The sequence below is a fragment of the Chaetodon trifascialis genome, chromosome 8 (genome assembly GCF_039877785.1).
Source record: "Chaetodon trifascialis isolate fChaTrf1 chromosome 8, fChaTrf1.hap1, whole genome shotgun sequence".
Classification (NCBI taxonomy): Eukaryota; Metazoa; Chordata; class Actinopteri; order Chaetodontiformes; family Chaetodontidae; genus Chaetodon; species Chaetodon trifascialis.
In genome coordinates this window covers 20,443,463-20,467,169 of record NC_092063.1, presented here as the reverse complement: position 1 = coordinate 20,467,169, position 23,707 = coordinate 20,443,463, and the positions used below count along the sequence as shown (strand labels likewise).

At 40.8% G+C, this 23,707-nt stretch overlaps 1 protein-coding gene across 1 annotated transcript in view; it reads left to right on the top strand.

Moving 5' to 3' along the window:
* Window positions 1-4,673: 4,673 nt before the first annotated feature.
* The window catches only part of ajap1 (adherens junctions associated protein 1), a 42,817-nt gene continuing 23,783 nt past the window's right edge, over window positions 4,674-23,707 (top strand). The window contains exon 1 of the mRNA XM_070968842.1: window positions 4,674-5,536. Within this exon, the coding sequence (XP_070824943.1) occupies window positions 5,508-5,536 (29 nt within the window). The 5' untranslated portion in view covers window positions 4,674-5,507. The remainder of the gene's footprint in view (window positions 5,537-23,707) is intronic.

The window sequence follows — 23,707 nt, the reverse complement described above, 5'->3', positions numbered from 1 at the left end:
TTTAAGCTGCTCTCCCACACTCACTGAGTGCCAGATTATTCTTTATTTCCACGCAAGACTCTCCAGCATTTACAATTGGACTGATATCTCATTGATGAACCTGTCTGCCTTTGATCATGTCTGTTCTCCTGTTTCCCGGGTAAATACATCATTTAGTCCAACTAAAGAGACTTTCCATCCAAGCTCGCCTTTGTACCTGTTGCTGCTGTTTCTGAGAAGACTGAGATTAAAGTTGACAAAGATATATCTGTGTTTGGGTGGTACTGCATTTAGGTCCTAACCCACCCGCCCCGTTACAGAAAGGTTTCTTGTTTTCCAGCACTGTCCTATAACTGGACGGACAGACCCTGATTAATATTTTGATATTAATAATGGATTAAGTTACTATGTGTAATGTAATAGATGTCACTCATTGCAACAAACCCAAAGACATTATCACCTGACAGAGATTCACTCAGTAGGACAGAGACTTTTCCCATTGTTTTGATTTTAAGGCCCCTAAACTTCACCATCAGCTGCAGCAGGCTAGTGATAAACCCAGTACGTCCCCAGCAACAAGCAGAGACAGACAGATGGATTATTTGGTAGTTAAAGCCCCAAACATTTTCCTTTGTGGTTACCCAGAAATGTGGGGAAAAAAATTAAGCAGTTTTAAAGCTGCCAATTTGTCTGTCCAGAGCCTTTAATACAGTAAATTAATACACTCTGACCTCTCGGTTAAAATAAGAACACCAAAAAACATTTAGAGGTTAAATAAAATAGTAGTGCAATGAAATCTGATCATCAACCTGGTAATGGATCAACATGCATGACAATTAACAGTTGATGTTAATGTGTAAGGCCACATAAAAAAAAGAAATAAAACAAAGTAGTTATTGGAATGACTACTACAACTACTACTAATTAAAATAATAATAATTAATACACTATATGATAATTAATAAGGTGATAAAAGTATATAATAATACTAATACTGACACTAGTACAAAGCTTTCTGAGTTTTGTACTTACAATCAAATTAAAGCCTCAGACAGCTGCAGCATGCATCTCTTGCTATTTCCTAAGATAATAAAAATGGGTGTTAAATGAAAGACAGGAAATAACAGACTGAACTGATTCCCAGTGAGAACCGTGTAAACACAATTTTCTGTCTGCAACCCCAGTAAGACCACAGCCATAAGCCCCCTCTGCAACATCCAATTCATCCTGCACACTTAAACTGTACCCACTACTGCCGTTCAAAATGACTCAATCCAGCTTAGCAGATACACAGCAATACTCAAATCCCTCTTCCTTTTAATTCGCACTCTCGTGGCGGGGTGTTAATGGCTTACACAACAGATGTTTAGTATGCTGTGTTTAGGTCCATGTGAGCTGAAGCCACCCGCAGTCTTAGACATGCATGACAACCTGTGACTTGGTCTCTGAGGCAAAATAAGCCTGTTCACACTGTATCACACTTAATGTTGCTTGCATGTTCCAAAGGAAAACAGGCACGAACATACAAGCACATACACAAACATGCAACACGGGAAGACAACATGCAAAACAGTGAGTGTGGGAGAGAGAGTGTGAATATGAAGAGAAAAGATGGAGAAAGTGACAGAGAGAGATGACAGCTCCCATCTGTTGGGGAGCTATGGGTTCCTCAGACAGAGGAATCCACTTGGATCAGTGTATATGTATACACACTAATGCAGTAATGAGGGTATTTGACAGAAGTGTGCTTTATGGCAACAATTAGTAGGGGAGGAAAGTTTCTCATCATGTATGGAGCAGTCAAATTATGTAAACAGCTGCAGTTCATCAGAATGAGAGGAAAGTGACTGTGTTCATTACAACAGTGTGCGCTGATCAAGGCAATTCAGAGGAGTGTGAGCAAAAGACAGAACTGCAGAACCACACCTGAAGCAAAGGGAAGCTAGTTCACATTAGTCCACATTGAGAATTTGTGTATCAAACAAGTGCAGTCCAAATACAGCAAGCGTAAACAATTCAATCCCTTTTTCCAGGAAAGGCTAGAGCAGTCGCAAAGACTAAAACAGGTGTGATGTGTTCATCGGTTTGACACTTTGACCTCAAGGTGTACAAGAAAGGCCGCTACATTCTCTCTTTTTCTCACGCAAGAGTTGATCTTGTCGTAGGCAATATTTTCACCTATCCTGCAGTGCGGTCACTTCAGCACATTGATTCTAATGTAATGGGATTTTGCCTCGCTCTGACATCTTGTAGTACAGGTGTGCAAAAAGCCTCCAGGATGACAGTTTAATGCTGCATTCATGTCATATGGGAAAGATGGTAGATATACGCTCCCCCATTAGAAAGTAGCTTTCACTTCAGCTCTCAGCTGGTAAATATTATGAGAAAACACAGTTATCCTCAGCTCAGGGAGCTATCACTACTCTGAAGCTTCCTGTGTGAGGCCTCCTGAATTATGACATCACTATGGGTCGAGGCATCATGACATGAAACAGTAGTTTCCACGCCGACAAAGCAATTTATCCAATGAGTGCAGTGGGATGACATGACTATCCAATCAGTGCCACGGACAGGACTGACACTGTTGTTAAGCATTATCAAGTTGTGTGCAGGAACAAACAATGGCGACTTCTACAGACAAGATAGATGTTGCTGCTGAGGCTGTTCTTCATCCAACATCATAGTTTGTTTTACTTCACTCTGCTCCACAGCAAAAATCAGTATGTTGGCATGGATACGCATGAGTGTCAGCTCAAGGTGATGTTAGATTCAGGCAGATATGTTGGACTCTAGCAGTTGGTTAAGGAAAATCGAGTCCCCCTCCACCATGGGAATCGATTAGAATGGAGGCAATGTCAGACTGAAGATGGAAACAGAGCGTAACAAGTTAACAATTCTGTCTGATATCAGGCAAAGGTTATACAGCAGAGTTCACAACTCTTGGCAGGGCTTGACTATTTTTTGGATAAGGAGCAGCCGAAATCTGTACAAAGTTAATATCTTTGAAGCATCTTCAAAGCTTCAAGCAAAATCAAAATCTGCAGACATTTTAAAATGTTTTTTTTAGGCAGCCTTGCAGCGGGACTCACGGGACGGCAATATTGGTCTGTTAGTCCTGGGTAAAATATCAAAACAACTATATGATGGATTGCCATGATACTTTGTACAAAAATCCATTGTCCCCAGTAGATGAATCTTTTTGACTTGAAATCACCCCCTGAATTTTCCTCCAGTACCACTGTGAGGTTGACATTGTGTTTTCAGAGAGAGAAGAGAGAATAGTTTGCTATAAATTTGTTACACTTGTTAAGGTTCCCTTCAGGATGTTAGTGATCCCTGAACAGCTAGCATGAACCTCTGCACATAGTACCACTATCCTGGTTTACTTGCCAGGCCTGAGGCAACACACTCGAGGTTGTGTGTAGGGCCTGGAAACTGGTAGGAGACATATTTTCTAATTATGGCTAATAATAATAATAATGATAATAATAATAATAATAATAATAATAATAATAATAATAATAATAATAATAATAATATCGGTAAAGACTAAATTAATCTCATAATTTTGCTGCAAAAATAAATATGTGAAACAAAATGGTTTTGTAATCTACCATGGTCCTTTAAGTCTCAAAACAGAATTAGATGCAAGTGGATTTGTCTGCTCCCAGTAGCATATTTTTAGCACCAGCTTTAACAAAAACAAAGCAATAATCAACTAACTGACTTGTTAAATGTGACATATTTTAATTGAATCACATAATAACTCAAGGTGATACTGAATTAAGTTTGCCAAAGTGCTGTATTATGCCTTGTGATAAGCAGATCTCTGGAAAAAAAAAAAAAAAAAAGTCTGTAGCCACAACTTGGCCATCAGGAGGCCTCAAACAAGCAAACTGATGCCGTTTGTGTAGAATTTGAAAATATTTCACTTTGGTGCCCCCTAGTGGGTGTATCTAAAATACACTGTATCCCCCCCCCCATGTGTCCAACCTATGGCCATTTTTTGATGAATGTGCTGAAAGCATCACAAAGACTGCACCAATTTTCTTGTTGATATGGAAAGAAAACCTAATGCCATCAGAAGCATTTGAGACACCATTTAATTAATTTAAAAAAAATCAACTCATTGTAGCTTTAAAGTACTTTGATTATTTCCGTCATTTTAACCGATTCTTGCTCTGCACATTTGCAGTATTATCTGCCTGTAACAATTATTACATAAATTACAATAATAATTAAGCTGTTTCCAATTACATTGATAGGAGTTGGGGGAGTCAGATTCTACTTATTAAAGATTGTCTTAAGTTAAGTCAGTCCCAGTTTGACCTTTGGTAGAAGGGAGAGTTCAGATCATGTCTAAATTGTCTTGCTCAAGCAAAAGATTACATCATATATTATTAAACTGTTAGACTCAGCTGGTCCTCACACCCAGCTGATGTGACTGTATTGAACATGATGCTATACGTTTTCTAAATGTACTTCCAGCCATTCCCACGCACCTCTCCCTCTGCTCCTCTGCCTCAGTCGCATCCTGCCGTGCCGTACTGGCCAGCGCTGCCCCTTGTCATACCCAATCTGACACTCCTGAGCGTGCACCCGTCTGACGTGAGACACTCCGGCACATGACATATTTGGCTTTAAAATGACGTCACGACAGCGTGGGGCTCAGCAGGCAGGTCGTTCGTCAGTCTGAGAGAAGAGGAGCAGCAGGAGACGGACCAGCCTCCTCTCCTCTCTCATGACAAGCCCTCATTCCCCCTCTGCCCAACTCCTCTGAAACAACTCTCAACCTCCAGGATTCTCCGTCGCTTCCCCTCTTCCTTTTTTCAGTTGCACCTAATTTTTTTTAATTATTATTGTTATTATTTTTTTTTAACTTTGCCTAACCCCTCCGCACCCCTCAACACCTCAAAGAGATGTGAGGAGATAATGAGGACCCCCTGCCAGCGGTGACTTGTCTCCTCCGTGCTTCAGAGAAACGAACATCCTCATCTTCCACCCCCATTTTTTTTTTTTTTGGACGTTCATCTGCCTTTCCACAATGTAGGAGAAGGTGCGCTGTCATTTCAGCGACGAGGATACCAACTACATGCCTTGTTTTTGCTCTCCGCAGCTCACATCTTTGTCTTTCCAGCCGGAGGGGGGGCAGGAATGAAAGATTTGCGTGAAGGCAAAGTTTGAGGGCACCTTTTTTGGTTTCCCGCTCACCTGTCCGCCTGCTCGCGTGAACCCATCTCGTTTTAACTGATAACGAGGAAGATTATCACCAAAAGAACAATTGACGAGCAACTTCAAAGAGACCTGAGTACTGCTCTGGTATTTTTTAGAGGGATTTGGCAGCGCTGTTGGAGGAATTTGATGTGCGCAACGTTGAAGGATATGGCTTAAATAATGGTTGCGTTACTGACAGCTGGAGTAAGGTCCGTCACTTGAGTGTTTTTATCAGCTATTGTCGACTTTGGTGGAAACCCATCTAAATGGGAGGATACCCGGAGGACTGAGTCGGATTCGGCAGACGAGAAAAAATGTGGATAAAACGGAGTGTTGCTCGCAGGTAAGACAAGAACAATTTAATTTCATGCCATAGGAATCACATTGTAATGGACAAACGCAAGAGACGTGTAGATGTTTTCTCTTGTTTCTCATTGCACGACGAACATGTCTCGGTTTTTTAATGTACGCCACTGCAACTTATAAGAGTCTGCTGGAATTGATGATGGGTTTATGTGTGTCAGTCGCTCTGTAAAAGATAAATTAAAAAAACAGTGCCAACGCAGGTTCCCCTTGCACCAAAGTTCCTCAAACACACCGACTATTTCCCGGGGTGCTGTTGACACTGAGGGATGTTGAGGCGGAGGCTGAAGATGGATATGTTCTGTGATGTTTAAAGGAAGAATTTGATCGAAAACTTCTCATCCCGTACGCTGGGGGTCGCCAACAGTACGGCGCAAGCAACACACACACACACACACACACACACACACACACACACACACACACACACACACACACACACACACACACACACACACAGGCGCGCGCTTGAAACACACATGTACGGACGCACGCGCATACACCGCCTCAAGGTTAGGTCTGTCAGCTCCTCCGCACTTGTGAGAAGAAACACACGCACGCGCTCTTTTGGAAACACGCACTTAATAGGGTGATTAGTTGGTGAAATTAGACGTGAAATTAATTATAAAATACGCATTTATAAATTCAGTTCTTTGCGGGGTTATGATCGAACACAAATTTGAGTTTGTGGCTTCTTCTGTAAGTCTTTTGCTCCCCGAAAATATGGAATTAGTGTGTGTATGCACTGAGTAGTGCTTATCCAAGATAGAGGAGAGGATGGCATGTAGACAGGCTGGATGGAGAGGTAAGCTTTACCTCATTCCTTCCAGTGGAACATTTTCTCATCATATGACAAAATAATGAACATATACTTTCTTTGCTTCTATGATAAAATGGTATCCTTAAACTGAAGCAGCATGGAGACCAGTCTGCTGACTTAGAAAGCCTGCAAACAAAAGCTGAAACTGAGCTCATTCATTTGCTGTAAAATAGGTTTAGAGGTAATGACACGCTGTGAAATGAGACCAGACCTGCCAGCGGTGAGATTCTCTTGCCACCTGCTGGATCTCATTCCCACCGGTAGCTCTAATTCCTGCCCATTTGCAGCTGGCCATTTATTATGCATGACAAACACTGTACATCTCAGGGCTGACCTCACAGGATAATGGCAATACATGCCGGAGGACAAAACAGTTGTATAAGATGATGAAATGCGTTTAGCTCCCACACTGTATCTCGAGTTGAATCGGTCAGAGGCAGAGAGAACCCAATTTCCATCCTCAGGAATTTCCCTGTCGTTTGCTGACATGATGTGGAACATCAGCATGGGATGTGGGATGATTGTGTTTGCCATCTCAGGCTAAGAGCTTGCATTGTTTGTTACTGTCATTTGTTATCAGACAGTGATGGAAACATTTGGTTTCCTACATTTAATGTGTGGGATAAAGTCCTGCTTTCCAGTACAGGTTGTATTTAACAGATTTTCTTTCTTTTTTTTTTAATAACAAGAAAAGAAATGCTCAGTGAAGCTTCTGTACCTGTTGGAACAGACAAAGAACAGAACATCTCCAGGCATTTGATATGTGGGCGTAATTTGCAACAGCAATGACGAGCAAGTCTGGAGAGAAGAATGGATGGATAAATACCTAAATAAATAAAAATAAAGGACTCTGTAGATGGCCACTGTAGTTCATGTATTCTAGACAAACTGTCTCATGAAGATACCCTGTGGACCAAAGCTGGGTGATAATTCAGCATCGTCCTTTCTAGACTTTAGTGGAATGGTACTATTATGCTGATATGATCATAGATTTGCCATAATATTAATATATTGATATTGGAATATATTTCATAGCGTGATAACTATATTGCTCTGTCCAACTGTACAATAACAGCAGGAGCCACTTCTGCTGTAGTGGAGTTTCTAAAAGATATTTTAGGGCTGCGATGAAGTTTGCATAATCAATAAATTTTTTAGCTTTTTAATGTCAGAAGATGGTTAAAAAAAATATGCCCATCATAACTTCCCACAGCCCAAGTGATGGCTTCAAATAATTTCTTTTGTCCGACCAACACTCCAAAACCCAAAGATATTCAGTTAGCAATAAAAAAAAAACAGGACAGGTGCCAATCTTCAGATTTGTGAAGCTTGAATTAATATGTGTACTGAACGTTTGCATGATAAATTGCTTAGATTAATGGTTGTTGGTAACCATTACACTCACTCACTCACTCACTCACTCACTCACTCACTCACTCACTCACTCACTCACTCACTCACTCACTCACACACACACACACACACAGCAACAGTTACATTGCTCTTTAAATAATTCTAACTAGCTTGTTGAAAACTTTGGAGCATTTTGGGTAAGTAAAAATGTTGTTCATGAATCACTCCTAACATTGGAAAGGTGCTTCTCTCTAGTTAAACCACCCCAAACTGAAACTTTGGCAGTGGCAAGAGGTTTGTTATTTGCTGAGAATGAGGTGTGTAATTTATTTCTCCCTATAGCAGTAATTACCAAACACGAAACTATGACTCGGGATGCAAATGGAAAGAAAAACAAAATTGCGCTGGTAGGAAGCTACACGTTCCCTTAGCTTGTGTAAAAGCACATGCTGCGCTGCCACTTAAATGTGACACTTTTCAGTCGAAGTAATGGGTTTCTCAGATTTCATACGTGGATGTGTATCTCAGAGAAGATCAATTTAGTTAGGATTCAAGACGTGAGTGCTGGTAGTGGTACAGAATTACAACATGCTGGAGCCAGAGAGTGTCTCACTTGAGGGTTAACCAGCAGGGATTCATCTCTCCCAGGCTCGGCATCTCCGGGCTCAATCTTTCATGGACGTCACACAGTCTTAGGTTCCCCACGGTGAGCTCTCTTACCGCCGAGGCACTGGGGATGCTATCAGGCGTCGGCACACTGCAGCTGTGAAATATTACTGGCGGAGACACCAGTTGCCTTTCAGGAGGGCTTCATTTGTCAGTTTCCACTTGTTAAGTACAGGTGACTGTTGCGACACGTGTCTGTCCCTTTCTGGCCTGCATAAACTGTGATATGTGAAGTGATTGGAGTGTTAGTTCCTAAGGACTCTCAGAATATAGGGAAAGAAAAAGCCAGACAAAGGATTTAATCAGTCTTCATCTGCAAGATGTCAGGAATTATGTCCTCCTATTGATATTCCTGGTGATCATGTGCTTAGTATTCAGTGTCTTATCCCACTGAGTAATAGTCTAATTCTGATGAATATCGCTGCCTTAATGAACCAGGGTTTCTAATATATTATACTCTACACTGAGGTGTTTTCTCTTAGGGTGTTTATGAGCAGTCAGCGTCCTCACAGCGAGCTCTGGCAAGAACTCCGGGGCTAAACGTGGCGTTACTGTGTGAGGGGCCATCTGATATTCAGATATTCCTGTGATTTAGGTGCCATCTTAATATCCTCTATGAGGGTTATTAACTGGGCCTCTCTGGAGCGTGATTAACCTAATTTGCAGTGAAATAGGCTGTGTTGCTTCTCTGAGATCCTATCCTCTGGAGATTTTTGTGTGTGTGTGCGCGTGTGCGTGTGCGTGTGCGTGTGTGTGTCTGAGCGCGTGCATGTCGTAAACACCCTGTGCTCCGCAGTCTGTTAAATCCAGAAGGTCCAGAACAGGTTGTCCCTGTGAAATAGCGTAAGAGACAAAACAGACATGGAAGCTGGTTCATCCAACCATGTTGATAACCAAGAGAGCAGGGCAAGGGAAGAAGAAAGAAACTTGCTGCTGTTAAGGACAGGGGTGAACTATATACACAGTGACTCATAATTGACTTACAAAGCAATTAGAGGAGAGACATAAGCAGAAATGGACCAGGACTTTCACTGTTAAGTTGATTTTCCCACCATAACATGTAACTCCATGGTGGATGCTTGACAGAGAAGTCTGGAGTTCAGCACATAGAACATTTGAAAACTAATAACTCTCAAATACTTTAACGTAAGCTCTGTTGGCCAAATATTTTTTTTTTTGTCGAAGTACTGGACAACGAGGATTATATTCTAATGTATTTTTGGACTTGAAAACCCTGTGAAACAGGATTTAGACCATCATGGGACAGCAACCTCGCCACTAAAAACCATATAAAACATGTTTTTGTACAGAGGTGAGCTAACAGCTTCCTAAGGCAGGTTGCTGTGCAGGTGACAGTGAATGACAGCTTAAGGAGTTGCTCTAACTTTTAGAATTGGAATTGGTCATAAAGGATCAATTTTGGCAATGAGTCTTGCTGTATTTTGCTCAGTTTACTTTAAACTCACATGTTCTATATGAGCTACTTGTGCTAGCAATGACCCTGCTTTCTTCCAAAAATAAGATCCCCACATTCAGACCTCATGAAATTCAGGTCCAAGTTCCTACTTAAGTGCCAGCGGCCCTCAGCCTGATTGGGTTTTATGACCAGCTTGTCCAGTTTGGGCTACATGAAAAAGTGTGTGTTTCTATTGCAGTGAAGCACATCCATCCCACAGAGCGAAGGAACTAACAGCACTGAGCTCATACTTGATTCATGTAGTGAGCTTTTGCTGGATCAATACTGCCTCTACAAAGGATCAGATTTATCCGTCATGGCCCTTCCCACTAACTGGCTGTCTCCAGGCACAGGGGGCGTCTCTCAGTGGGCCACTTTCCACTATAATACTTTATAAATGAACAAAAGAACGCCCCCCCCCCCCCCCCCCATATAGTTCTCAGCTACTCAGCGATGATTGATGTGGATTGAGGCTTATGCTGGAATAAAAACTTTGACAGTGAGTGGCGGAGTTGATTGGGGCATTGTCCTGTTTGTCTCTCTTTTTTTTTTTCATTTTCAACCCATTCCCATGCTCTCTACAACCCTGCTTATCTTTCTGAGCATGTGGGTCATGCACACTGTAGTGGAGGACATTGTGCAGTGGGAGTAATTAATGGGATGATGCAACACCCTTGACTGTTGCATCTTAGACCCCCTCAAAACCTCACTCATATACATACTCCAGCCACCCCACCCTTTTTCTTTTTTGTTTGTTTTCCTCTATGAATTAGGCTTCGACCTCAGCAGTGCAGCAATGTTTCTTAAACTATAACCATAGAAGCAGCTGCTGCAGCTCATGGGCATGGATGGGGTCTGTTTGTATGCGTGTGTGTGTGTGTTGCACACTACCAAAACATGTGGAAGATTTCATAGAATATTTGCCTCCCAGAGGCCTGCTGCACAGAAGCAATCCATAAATCTCTGGAACTCTTTGGAGAGCCAACTGTGGTATTTATCTCCCTAATACAGGATATCTACCGAGGAGAGCTTAACTCCTACACCTCAGAGCCTGCATTTTTCAAAGCTACACAACCACGTCCTAGCTGATATTCAAAACAACACAACAAACATGTAGAGATAATTACAAACAGTGCATTTTGATTAATGATGAAAAGATGCAATAAGGTAAAATGTATTATAGAAATCCAGTGAAACAGAGGCCCAGTGCTGTGGGACACTTTCTCTAAAAGAAAAGGTCAAAACAGAAGATTGTGCATCTACAAAGATGATTCTCAGCATCCCTCCACCAATTGTTTTTGACCTCTGGACAAGTCGCTCAGTTTTGTTTATGTGTTCAGAGCATCCTGGAAAAGAGCTTATGTCCTAATAAAGGTTAGACACTGGAAGATATGTTGTGCATGGTTTATTTTTTTTCAGTGTAATCATTTGCCTTTGTCCCGGGCATAGAAATAAATGCTAAATGTAGAATTTTTTTCAGAATAAGGGACATGATGGGAACCGGTCTCAGTTGAAAATCGGTTCTAAATTGCACATTCCACTGGAATCATGATGCCTCCGAGCTGAACAGTTCCTTTTATTGGTGCCGCCGTGTTTCACTGACAGTTGCACATTCCAAAACAATGACATTAAAGTCATCATTATTATAATTATTATTATTATTATTGAATTAATGAATTTATTTTTTACCACAAAAATCAACCAATCATCAACCAAACCGGGGTTGGTGATGATTGTAAGAACAGTGAAAAGATGAACCAGGAAGGTTTTGTTGTTTTTGTTTTTTTCATGTTTAAATGAAGTGTCTCTTATGATGATAAAATTACTGTTTCTGAATGTTGTCTGGTGGCTACCAATCTGAGCCTGTCAGTGGAAAAAAGAAACTCTTTCAGTGCACGTGCATTGATGGTGCACAAGCTGCAGCAGTACACGTAGATCTCTTAAACCATATTTCCCCTTGTTTTTAATCTGTGTGGGTGTGATGTAGTTCATCGGGTGTTGTTGTGTGAGAGTGAAGAGTACCTGCATGTTATAGCAGACACCATAAAGTAGACACTACAGACAATGAGTTATAATAGTCCGTGTACAAGTGTCCAGATAAGCCCAGGTTGCAGCCCAATGTAGTTAGAAGGCCATGTGTTCTCTGCTGCAGAGGAAATAAAGCTACTGTTTACCATCCACCATCTGTTTCTGTACTGTGTTCAGACCCAGAGATAATGAAACAGTTGCGTTGATTGTGAAAATCTGTGCAGTCCTGCTTTTTTTTCCACACAGAAGATTGATCAGGAATCTGCAAGGGAATCCGATCAGCAGAATCGATAATGCCATTGGTATTTATCAATTCTCATCCCTAAATAAGACTTTAAAAGGGTCGTTGTAAAAGGGATATGAGCCAACCTAAAGCAGAGTACCTGAGTCACATGTCTGTTTCTCTCGTGATTTGTCATTGGTTGGTTGGAGTTGAGAGCAGGGGTTGTGAACACCTGTCCAGTCTCAATGCTTATCACACTCAGTTTATATCAGTGGCATGTTGCTTAGTTGGAGCGGGATCTAGAAGGATTTTCCACCATAATCAACAAATTAGGAACACAACATAGCGGGAATAAGCGATTTGGTTCCTGTGTATCTTGGCAATAGAGCTTGCCACCACAGAGCCATTCACGTGTGTGTGTGTGTGTGTGTGTGTGTGTGTGTGTGTGTGTGTGTGTGTGTGTGTGTGTGTGTGTGTGTGTGTGTGTGTGTGTGTGCATGCTGGGTTATATTTGCCCTGTCGCTTAGTCTGAGAGCTTGAGCACACAGCCCTCTTCAGTTCCAACAAAGGCATGATTACATATTCAACAGGCTGCAAATAGAGACTCAGAGGTATCACAGCTCCTCCTTTTAGTGGACGGAGGATGAACCCCCTCAGCTGTACTGCATGAAACGTACAATACTTCCACAACTGCAGTGAAAATACAACCAAAAACAGAGCCAAATTCTCGTTTGTTTGAGAATCTGGTGTGTGTATGTGTGTGTGTCTATGATCAGAAAATATGTAGCAGTTAAATGTTGGTCATAAAGCCATAAATCACCACAAGACTTCAACATATGATAACGATCATCATAATTATATCAGAAAATGTCACGAGCTTTGTTTTTTAGTGTGTGAGTGATACTGTATTCCTGCAGACCCTGATCATAAGACATTTAAATGTCTGTGATTGTAAATCAATTCAGACTAAGTCTTTACCAGTTATGTATGAGTCCAGTAAATGCAAATAAAGTCAAGTAACTTTTAATAACCCCTTAAATGTGTTGTAAAGGGTTTATAATATACTAAGATGAAGTAAGAAGTTTTCCACACTGTAATCACAACATGTTATACTTGTAAACTCATACATATGAAAACCAAAAGCAAATGTGACGTGTTGTGTCAATGCCCCATGTTTTTGTAGGCTAAAGCTCTGTAAAGCTGAGGGGAGTCATCTGATAATTCTTTATTAATTCCTCACTATGAACGACTTTCACATTGTCATTTGATTCTGCAAAAATAGTTTTGCCAACATCACATCCAGTTCTGAAAAATATGCACACAACACACAAGGTTTATCAGCTGTGAGGATCAAAAATCGCTTCTACTCTTCAGACATCAGGACTTTAACCCCCAGAATCTGCCACCACCCTGATCTTCCCTCAGAAATTAAAAGGCTGTTCGAGCCTTATCCCTGAAAAGTGCTCTGCACAATGGGAGAAGAGAGAGTGGAGAAAAGTGCCAAGCAAAGGACAAAAATGAGCAGAACTGGATTAAAATAACAATAGAGCATTCTGCTAATGGTTCATTTTCAGCTGCTGCCACAATATGATACTGTCTGTGTGAGAATTATGGTGGATAAGAAAGGTGCTGATGTCTGTAGAGGAGTCCAAAGCTTTGCGTGCCGTTCTGTGTGAGAATGTGATTTGAAAGCAGAGTTATGCTGACTGTCATTCTTTCCCTCAGACTCGATACCTTATTAACGCACATTAAGGCCTGCAGACAATTTTGATGCATTAGGCTTTGCTTTCCTTTAGTGAAGAATTTACTTTGGAGTCTGACAGAATGTGAAGCACTTCAACAATGTGCTAAAGTTTGCCTTCAGTGTCATAACAGATTCTATTGTGTCCTGGACTGTGGGCTGGATGCCAGTTAAAATGAGTTTGAAATGGAATAATGGAACAAGCCATGTAGCCTCATAATTCATAAATATCCAATATGCAGTACCATTCATCAAGCTAGCTGAGAATTCCTTTCAGCATTTTGTATACCTTCTGACATTTTCAATTTGCTTTATCATTAACAGTTTATTGAGTTTATTGGACTGGAAAGGCAGCCCTGCCATATTTTTCATATGAATAACACATTTCGCTGAGAAGTTCAGCCTTTTGTAATGACCATATTTTTTTCCTAAATGACAGTTGGGTGTTTCTTTCAAACTGTACGCATGATTACACCCTCTTGTGTGGATTTTATTTCCTTTTGCTAGAGGAGATGATTCCAGTCAATTTAAGCGTTATCTCTCAAGAGACACTTAGATTACACTGTTCTGTAGCCCTGTCAGCTTTCAGTGATCGATGTGTTGGAAGCGTGGAAGGGTAATGAGGTGAGATCAGAGTGACTTCATCAAACTGTATGATCAGTAAATACTGTGGTCCACCATGAATAACACTTATACTATAGATATTTAACTTCTAATGAACTTGATATGCAGACTTTCTTTAGTGTGAAGCAGTCATTTGTGATGTCCTCATAACCTGAGAGTTTAGGAATAAGTGCACGTTATCTCTCCATTGCATCTGTTTTATTCCATTATTTTGAGTGTGGTATGTGGTGAGTTTGACCTCCTAATAGCACCTAATAGGTGAAAGGTCCAAAGATCCCAAACATCGACAGGATTTGTCCTCTGGAAGCCTTTAATGTGTGGACCAAATTTGACAGTCAAAATGACAGTCTGTCCAGTAGTTGTTTGGACACTAGTCTTCTTCACACTTAAGCAGGGTGTTGAACCGGCCAACCAGCAGACAATAGTGTGGCCAAAAATGTTTTTGGCTGGAGAACTATCATAGATGTAAATTCAGAACAGGTTTGTTATAAAAAAAAAGCTGTTTGAGTCTCATTGCAGATTAAACTGCAGGCTGGGTTGCAACAGTTTGAGATTTTCATGGTACGATAACCATCTCAGAAAATACACTCTCATGGTATCACAGTGTCATGCAATTATTATTATTAATAATTACAATGACCCCTAAAGGAATAGAATTAAAAGGGTTTTTGTTAAACTAACACTTTATTACAGTCTCATATAGTAATTTGTCCTGACAGATGTGAAACGTGATGTCAACTTGAAATATTTTGTTTAAGAACACCAATACAGTAGAAGGGAATGCTGTAGGTAACCAAATGTACACAGTATCATAACTGGGATACTGCTGCAGCCCTAACTACAGTTCAGTTCACCAGCTACAACCATTAAAATAGCTCAAATAGTTGTTTTTATAGTGTAAATAATCCATCAAGGCCTCCATGTTTTCCATGTTAATGCAGAGCTTTCTTGTCTCCAGACAGCATGTCTTTAGTTTGTTGTCTCCAGTGTGTGTAGAAAACAATGTAAAACGAGGAGGACCACCTGAGAGACAGGTGTATTAAGGAGGGCAGAGTGGTCACAGTTTGTGTGACTAAGTGGCTTTCTGGAGCTAGTTGATTTGAAGCTCCCACATACTCCCTCACTCCCCTTGAGAGTTTTGCACTGTACAAGCACTGCGCCACATAAGCGCCTCGCTTTTGCTCTATAATCTAAAAATCCCCAGCCCAATTGTCTGCTTTACCCCACACATACTCGCAGAAGATAAAGCAGCAGGGCAAAATTTAAACCACAATATAGAAATATATTCAGTCTGTGACAAGGGAGGAAGGAATTTATTGTCATGCGAAAACGCCTCCAGTGTGTTTCCAAACAATGAACAACTCGACTCACTGTGTTACATTCATACTTTTCCATACAGTGTAAAGAGTGCACTGTGAGAGCAGTAATATATTTGTTGTTCAGACTTTATATTTCAGGTTTGGACCTTGTGACGCAGCTCAAATTTCTCATTATGAGAGCACTGTAGTTTGCATCATGCTGTATTTATAATTAGGTCATTGTAAAGTTGTTAGTGATGCCTGATCTATTCCTGTGATTTTACTCACTGTCATTCTGTTAAGTTAAAGGATTAATGATGTTTGACTTATTAATCTATTAGAAGAAATTCATTCTCTGTTATGGTTTTTTGGCTTTAGAAGCTGCACCATCAGCAAGTGTGAGATTGTTGTCAATCTCAGTCTGTAGATGTCAGTCACTGGCACCACTGATTTAATACAGTTAAAGTCAGTCACCACATCCCAAGACAGTTTGGTATTCACTGACAGCTCCAGACAACACATGGTCCAAGAAGGCAGGCTTCAAGAGCTGAACGCTTACTGAACAACATGGCAGCATTTTCAAATGCCGAGTAGAATTAAAATTATGTAAGATGTTCCACAGCATCCTGTGCAAATCAAACTGTCTGCACATGGCTGTCACGCCACGTTGTTTACAGGTCACCCATGACAGCAGCTGCCTCCGTTAACACTTTCTCTACCGGAGTATTGTTTAGAAGTTGACAGCCACAACCAGCAAGACCCCCCAGAATGTTTTCCTCCATGAATATGTAAACACTGAATCTGTCAGAAGAAAGAACAGGGCTTCTGTTTTTGCTTTTATTTTATTCTAACTTCACTCATGCTTTTTTTTTTTTTTTTTTTTTAGCAACGCTTGAATATTTGTCATTTTCATCAAACGAAACAACATTTTGGATAAAAAGCTGAGAAGCTTGAATTTTTTGTTTTGAAGCAGAAAATTGATTTCATATTTACATTTTGTAACTTCAATCGTATGAAAAAATAAAGAGAATAATGATAATGATAATATTCTTTTAGTTAATGTTAGGGGCCACCACAACCATGACAACAGTGAGACATCTCTTCAAGCAGCGTCTTTCTGACACATTTTACATGATTACACATTGTTCTGCTTGTTTTTTTTTTACTATTGAATATTGTATTAAACACCTTTCAATGCTGAATCTGATCTGGAGGAAGTAGCGAGTCTAAAACAAGTCTGCTTCAAAGGATTGAGGTAGGCAGTCCAACTCAGCACCCCTGTGCCTCCTGAACTCGTCCGCTCTCTGTTGAGGTGGACACATGGCGCCACTGAGACAACCCCAGGTCCAGCTCAGCCCCTGTGATTCCTGCTCAGTGAATATGTCAGTCGCTCTTTGAAAGCTTTAAAGCAGCAGAGGGTTTGAAAGAGAAACCTGTCCCAGAAATACATGCAACTTATTCTCTTTTTCACTCTTCATTGAAGTATTATAACCCTGCTCATTCTGGAGGGGAAACTTGATGGACTTAAGTAAGACTTAAAAGGCAGATGAAGAAAGTAACTGTGCCAAGTGAAATAAAATAAAACTGAACATCCTGCACTGGTTTTACAGAGCAGATTCCTTTCTTTGTTTCTGCTCCTCTGTAAACCACAGCATCACTTTAACCCTGCACATCACCAAAAACACTGGCCAGATGGGGTATTTTGATGTGTAATACCTTTGCTTGTACTGCTTCTCTTTCACAAAGAGAGCAGTAGTTCAGTTCAATTGTTTAGAGCTCCCCTACTTGAGGCTGTCTCAGCGTTACAGTACATCTCTGCTGACCTCCTCTTGAAAACAGTGATTATTCTGGGTCAGACTCTCTTAAAGCTACATGCTGGAATTAATGGAACTGGGAAGGGCAGAGAAGGACCGTTACCATGCCCTCATTTTCTCAATATGCTGCAGTTGAGACAAAAAAAAAAAAAAAACAGTTTTCCCTCACTAATCCCAGAGGGGTCATGGTAATTTCCATGAGATTTGAATTTTATGTTTTCTACGAGAAAGGCAATTACCAGTGTATTAAAGCCGTTTCCAATAAGTGAGAGTGATGATATTATTTACCGTGCGTCAGCGTTGTGGTTCATGTTTCTTTTTAGAGGTCAGTTTAGTCTTAGGGGAGATTAAGCAGCATTTTCAGCTCCCCGAGGCTTCATGCACTCTTGATTTTATGCTGTGATTCTAATATGGCTGGAGCCCTCCTCTATTATTTAAAGCTTACGCCTGTTATCATAGTGTGACAGCGCGTGATGTCATTTATGTACTGTACATTCATCAGTCTCAGCTGACCAGGCAGCGATCTGTGGAGCAGAAGATAGATGAGTTTCCTGGACAGTGGTGTGCTTACAGACATGGAGAGTTCACCTAGACATGAACATTATTTTCTGGGCTCAGCAATTATGTCACGTTGCAGAACCTTTTTGAGCTGCTGATGCACCAAAACAACAACACCATCCCACTGTCACAGCCACATGTACAGTGTTTGGGTGACTTGGGCCAGAATACAATATCATAGTGACAGACACAGAGCTTGAAAATAATTCAACAAATCTGTTGTATTTTTTATAATTTTGTTTTTAGCAGACTTTAATACAAGTCCCTGGGTCATTGTGGGTTAACCATCAACAATGTGACAATAGCAGTAAAGACAGATTTTCATGCTAGAGAAGTTGGAAAAGTAACATTAGACATAAGATATTGTTGGATATCAAGGATGTGAATGAAGCCAAGTAGCAATGATAGAAGTAAATGTGCTGTTGTTCTGGTAATTTTTCATTTTTCATAGTTCATTTACTCTGTAGCTCGATCAGAGGTTTCAACTTCTAATAGCAAGAGCTGCAGTAGATGATGATTAATGTTATTATGAATGTGGATAATAAACCACAGGAACATGTTTGACTTTCTCAGAATGGCTGATAAACAAAATGGGTAGCGGTTTGCTTAAGTCCAACTATTAAGCATTTTTAAGCAGTAAGAGATTCAATAAATGTTTTATAAAACATATAAAAAGTCAATAAGAGATGGCCCTGAGTTACTGAAGCTGGTGGATCTGCAGCTGGCCCTGAGGTGGCATCAGGACTGCAGCTATATGTGAGTTTTGCAGACATTTGACATCTGAAAAATATTAATATTGATTTCAGTAAAATCATCCAGCTCTCTGACACACACACACACACACACACACACACACACACACACACACACACACACACACACACACACACACACACACACACACACACACACACACACACAGTATATACTGTACATCTCTCACTCAAGGAGCCATTGTTGTAATCTGATGAAGCAGTCAAATGCAACTTGCTTTGCCAGTGGGGTCCAATCTGCACTCCTGTGTGTGCTGCCCTCACAGTGAGTCATCTGAAAGGAGAAGTGTCCTTGTTCTATGGCCTGGATGTTATCAGAGAGTTTTTGCCCCCCAGAGGGGTAAGACTGCCACACAGCTCCTTCCCTGTTCTCTCTTTTCTTTCTCCCTCTCTGTCGCTCTCTTAGGGCAATGCAAATGCATACTCCATATCCCCCCATCTCTATTTTAAGAGTCTTCTCCCCAGCGTGAACGGGCTGTGCTCCAGGCTGGCAGAATCAGGAAAGATGGAATGAATGGAAACACATTGTATGAGCTCTCACCAGCATCCCACTGTCTTTAGTGTATGCTTAATCCATAATCCTTTAAAGTTGTTCAATCTAGCAGCATGGCTGCTGGAGCTGCTTAATAGTATGCCTCATGATTTTAAAGGAAGACATAACCAACCCACACCCCTGGAGGCATTTGAGGAAAAGCCATGACAGTGTCATGTTTTTTGGCTATAAATAGCGTCTAATGCAATGATCCACTCAGGCGCTGAATACCAGAATGGATTTCTCCAACTGGAAATGTATCTGACTGTGCAGACACTTTCAAAGAAAAGATGAACATTGTATTCTGACAGATCTTCTCCCATAGAGTATGTACAGTATATGGCGTGACTTGATGAATATAAAATATTCATTGACTGACTGATACGAACCAGATGTCACATTGTAAGATTATGATAATCATCATAAGATCCTGACTAAGAAGTCTGCTTAGTCCCATTTAAAACAGGCTACCATGGAAACATGTTTCTGTTTTCTGATTTTCATCGTGTTGTTCTATTAAACTGTCCAGCAAGAGAGCAGGAATCTTCTTTTCATTGGTATGTTTAATGTAAAAAGGAAACACATATCTTAACCTAAGTGAGACCTTAAACAAGAGTATCACCAGTGTAAATGACGAGGTAATCCTTATTGTGCTGAAACCAGCAGTAGAATCTGCTTTGCTCAGTTCAAGTGTTTGGTTAAGCCTCGAGGCCTCACTATTTGAAAGTGGTTATGATACAACAGATCAACACAAAAGCATGAATCACAGTTCCTTTATAGTTTGTTCTTGAAAGGGTTTTTCTTGAAACTTTGTTTAATAAAAAGAAAAGGAAAACCTCCCCTTTCTTCAAAGAGAAATATTAACATGACTGCTGGCAACTAACCAACATGTGCGTCCTAGTATATGATGTACAAGTGCAAGTGCAGCATCACAACAGCACATACACAGTTATTGAATTCCTGTCTCTGTCACTGGCTGTCCTGGTAGATATTCAGGCTCATTACTGTATTTGTTCATTCCACCATTTTCAATTTCTGGACTTCAGCTGAATTATTATACTAGAGGGATAAGCAGATAACATTTGTACCAGCCCTCTGTGGCAAAATGATCCCTTTACAAAAATATATCAGTGCTCTCATCGGCTGCATTCTGTAACCAGACAGGAATATTAGCAAGTTCTGTTTTGCACAATTGCTCCCCTGAATGAGGTAAAGCAAGTGTTTTCAGGATAAGATTCATTGCAACTTACAGACAGTTGGTTTCAGTCCTCAAGTATACTGTAATACTCAGCTTCCAAACACCCTATTGGGATCAAATGAAGTGGTGGATTAATGTTTAATGTCTGTCTATGTCCTCAAATCAGTTGAAAAATAAATGGATGTGATGTTCATACAGCTAAAGAGTACTTCAACTAGGACAGTGTTCAGTTTGTCTCTGCCAAAAGTCAGTGACTGTAAAAGCTTGAAATTGGCTGCGATGGAAAAAAAACAGGTCAGCTGTACTGAGGCAAAATCTAAGTTACTAATTTTAGAAATTAGGCAGTAACATTTTTTAACAAATTAATATTTATTGTATTTCCTTCATTACGGGATTTCCAGAAAGCTTGTGCATTTACGACTCTTCCTGGAGTCTGCTCAGCACCAACCAAATGAAATGTCAAAAAGAAAACGTTAACTCAGTGAAAACAAGTTTGTTGTCGAGATGCAGTGCTGCTGTATACGCTCACAAAGTCTCATTTTAACCTCTCGCTGTGTCTGTTTGGACCTCCTGGAGAAAGCCACCCACTGCAGCTCCAAACTTCACGAACTGTAGCTGCTGCACCTTTTCCCCAGCGGACAGCGCTTTTTTTAGAAGTGTGTGGGAGAGACATGTGGAGCATAGTTCAGCGTGTAAATGCTCTATCAATTGCTAGTGTACCCTGAATAAAAACACTGGTTATTTTTTGTGCTCTGAAATTGTTAACTCAGGAAAAACCCCACTGAGAGGTGAAAAAGAAAAAGCGAACCATTGATTCAGTCCAAAATCCTGCCTGCCAGAGAGCACCTGCCATCACACCCAGCTTCCCCTCAAAGGTGGAGTCACCTTCAACAAGGCACCTTTCAATGGCTGTGTTGGCTAGAAAATGATATGTACTCAGTGGCGGGGCTGTCGAGACCATGCTGATAAAATTTCTCTCGATGGCAGCCTGGTGCCGCAGGGTGAGGGGATTGAAGAAGCCATACCTTTTTCACCTCCCTCAGGTGGGAAGCCCATCTGCCGAGGCCTCACTCCTGCAAACTCCCAAGAAGTTCTAATTAAGACCTACTTCGCATAAGTGATCACAGTGTGATGATGACAGAAGAAGTGGGCCAGAGATACAGCGCAGGAGCCAATAATTAGGTGCAATATCTGATTAGCAGCACAGATAATAGTTTTGTTTTACTGGGTCTGACATGATGCAAAGGATGAGTTCAAAGAGTCAGATAATCCCTCATTAGCCCGTTGTACTCTCATGACAATAATTTACATACGCTGCAAGGAAGGAATTTGGCTCTAGATTTAGACTTTTTAATAGTCCCTATGAGTAGTGCTACTTTAATGTATTCTTAACTGTTTTGCCACTTTTTGTTAAGCTTGACTTCCTGTGATTACTAAAACATGGAGGCTCTGTGAAGCTTTTTGAAAAGGCTTCACAAGAGCTGTTAAAGCTGGCCTCATTCAGAGAGATGATATCCTGCCCTTTGTTTCTTTGCTTATCTGTGCCCCACCGGCACATGGTTTGCAGAATTGCTGTGCATAATAGCCTACACAGCACTCAACTACTTTGATCTTTTCTGGGGGAAGAGCAGAGTCATCAAGCGCTGGGCATTGCTCACCTTTTTCAAGATGCTTGACATGATGCAAGCCTCGAGTGTGTGATGAGTTTCCTCTTCTTGGCAATAAAGTGGTGACTGTAACTGCCTTGAAATTGGCCACATACTGTCTGATTAGATTGTACAGTTCATTTAGGTAATGCTGATTTGATCTGTCTTTTGTACTGCAAATCAATATTGTGCTGCAGTTCCTCTAACAATTTTTTTTAACCAAAATACATGAAAAATAGTAATAACAAAAGCTGGAAAATGTGTGTGACAAAATAATCCCCTGATCTTCCCTCAGTAGCATTTTGGGGCATGCTCTGTGAGCATCAGCTAGAAACTGGTCACAACATCAAGTAGGAGTCACTAGAAGAGAAGGACATTCACATCCGCTGCCAGAGATTATCTTTGAACAGCAGAGGTTGCAGTGCGACCAGCCTGCCTGAGAGCCCACACTTAAAATAATCTATAATCACATTGATAACCATTTTTCAAGCAAAATGTCAAACATTCGTATTCAGCTCCTGCTTCTCAGTTGTGAGAAGAGGTTTGCTGCCTTTCCTTGTCTCATGTCTCAGTAAACTACATTTGGGTTTTAGGACCATTGGTTGGATAAAACGTTTTATGGACCGAAAGGATTAATTGAGAAAAAAAAAGACCGCAGACTAATCTACAGTAGAAATACTATTCATTAGTAGCTGCAGTGCGTACATAAAGTATACTATACATTAGAGTTTATTATTGAGTTTGTCTGGTTGCGTGCATGCATGGTCATTGTCCATGTAGTGAATAAAACAGTGAGGCCTCTACATGCATGACTGCTGAAATTAGCATTTAGCTCATGTAGAGGTTAGCCAAAAATCCCACAAGGCGATCTCAACAGCTATCATGATTCATCATTCTAAACCAAAAGTCTGTTTCAGTGTTTTGTACAAAGAATATAGTTGTATTAGTACAAAGTGATGTACAGGAAACAGCGCTGACTGTGAACCATGAGTAGGATGATGAATAAGGCTCGGGTCATCATGGGATTTTCATAGCAGCTAGGTCGTAACTCTTGACCCGGCCTGATTTTATACCCTGAACCGATTCATGCTGACAACTCTAACATTCACATAAAGCCAGCTATCCTCTGACCGCACACTATACGTCTAGCCTGTTGCTGTCACTGAGGTACACGCTAATTGGTTTTAGCATCTCCATATGAAGCCCTTGAGCTGATGCTACATGTGAGGCAGAGAGGGGAGAAATGAAATCTAGAGCGCTGTAGTCTCTGTGCTGTAGAGAATAAGAACCCTAAAAGGCTGCCATGGCTAAATTTACAGATCATGAAAGAGTGAAAAACAATAGACCGGAACCCCAGCGATCATTAAACTGTGCGAACCACAGTAGAGCACTTCACATGTCAACAATCTGACATGAGGGAT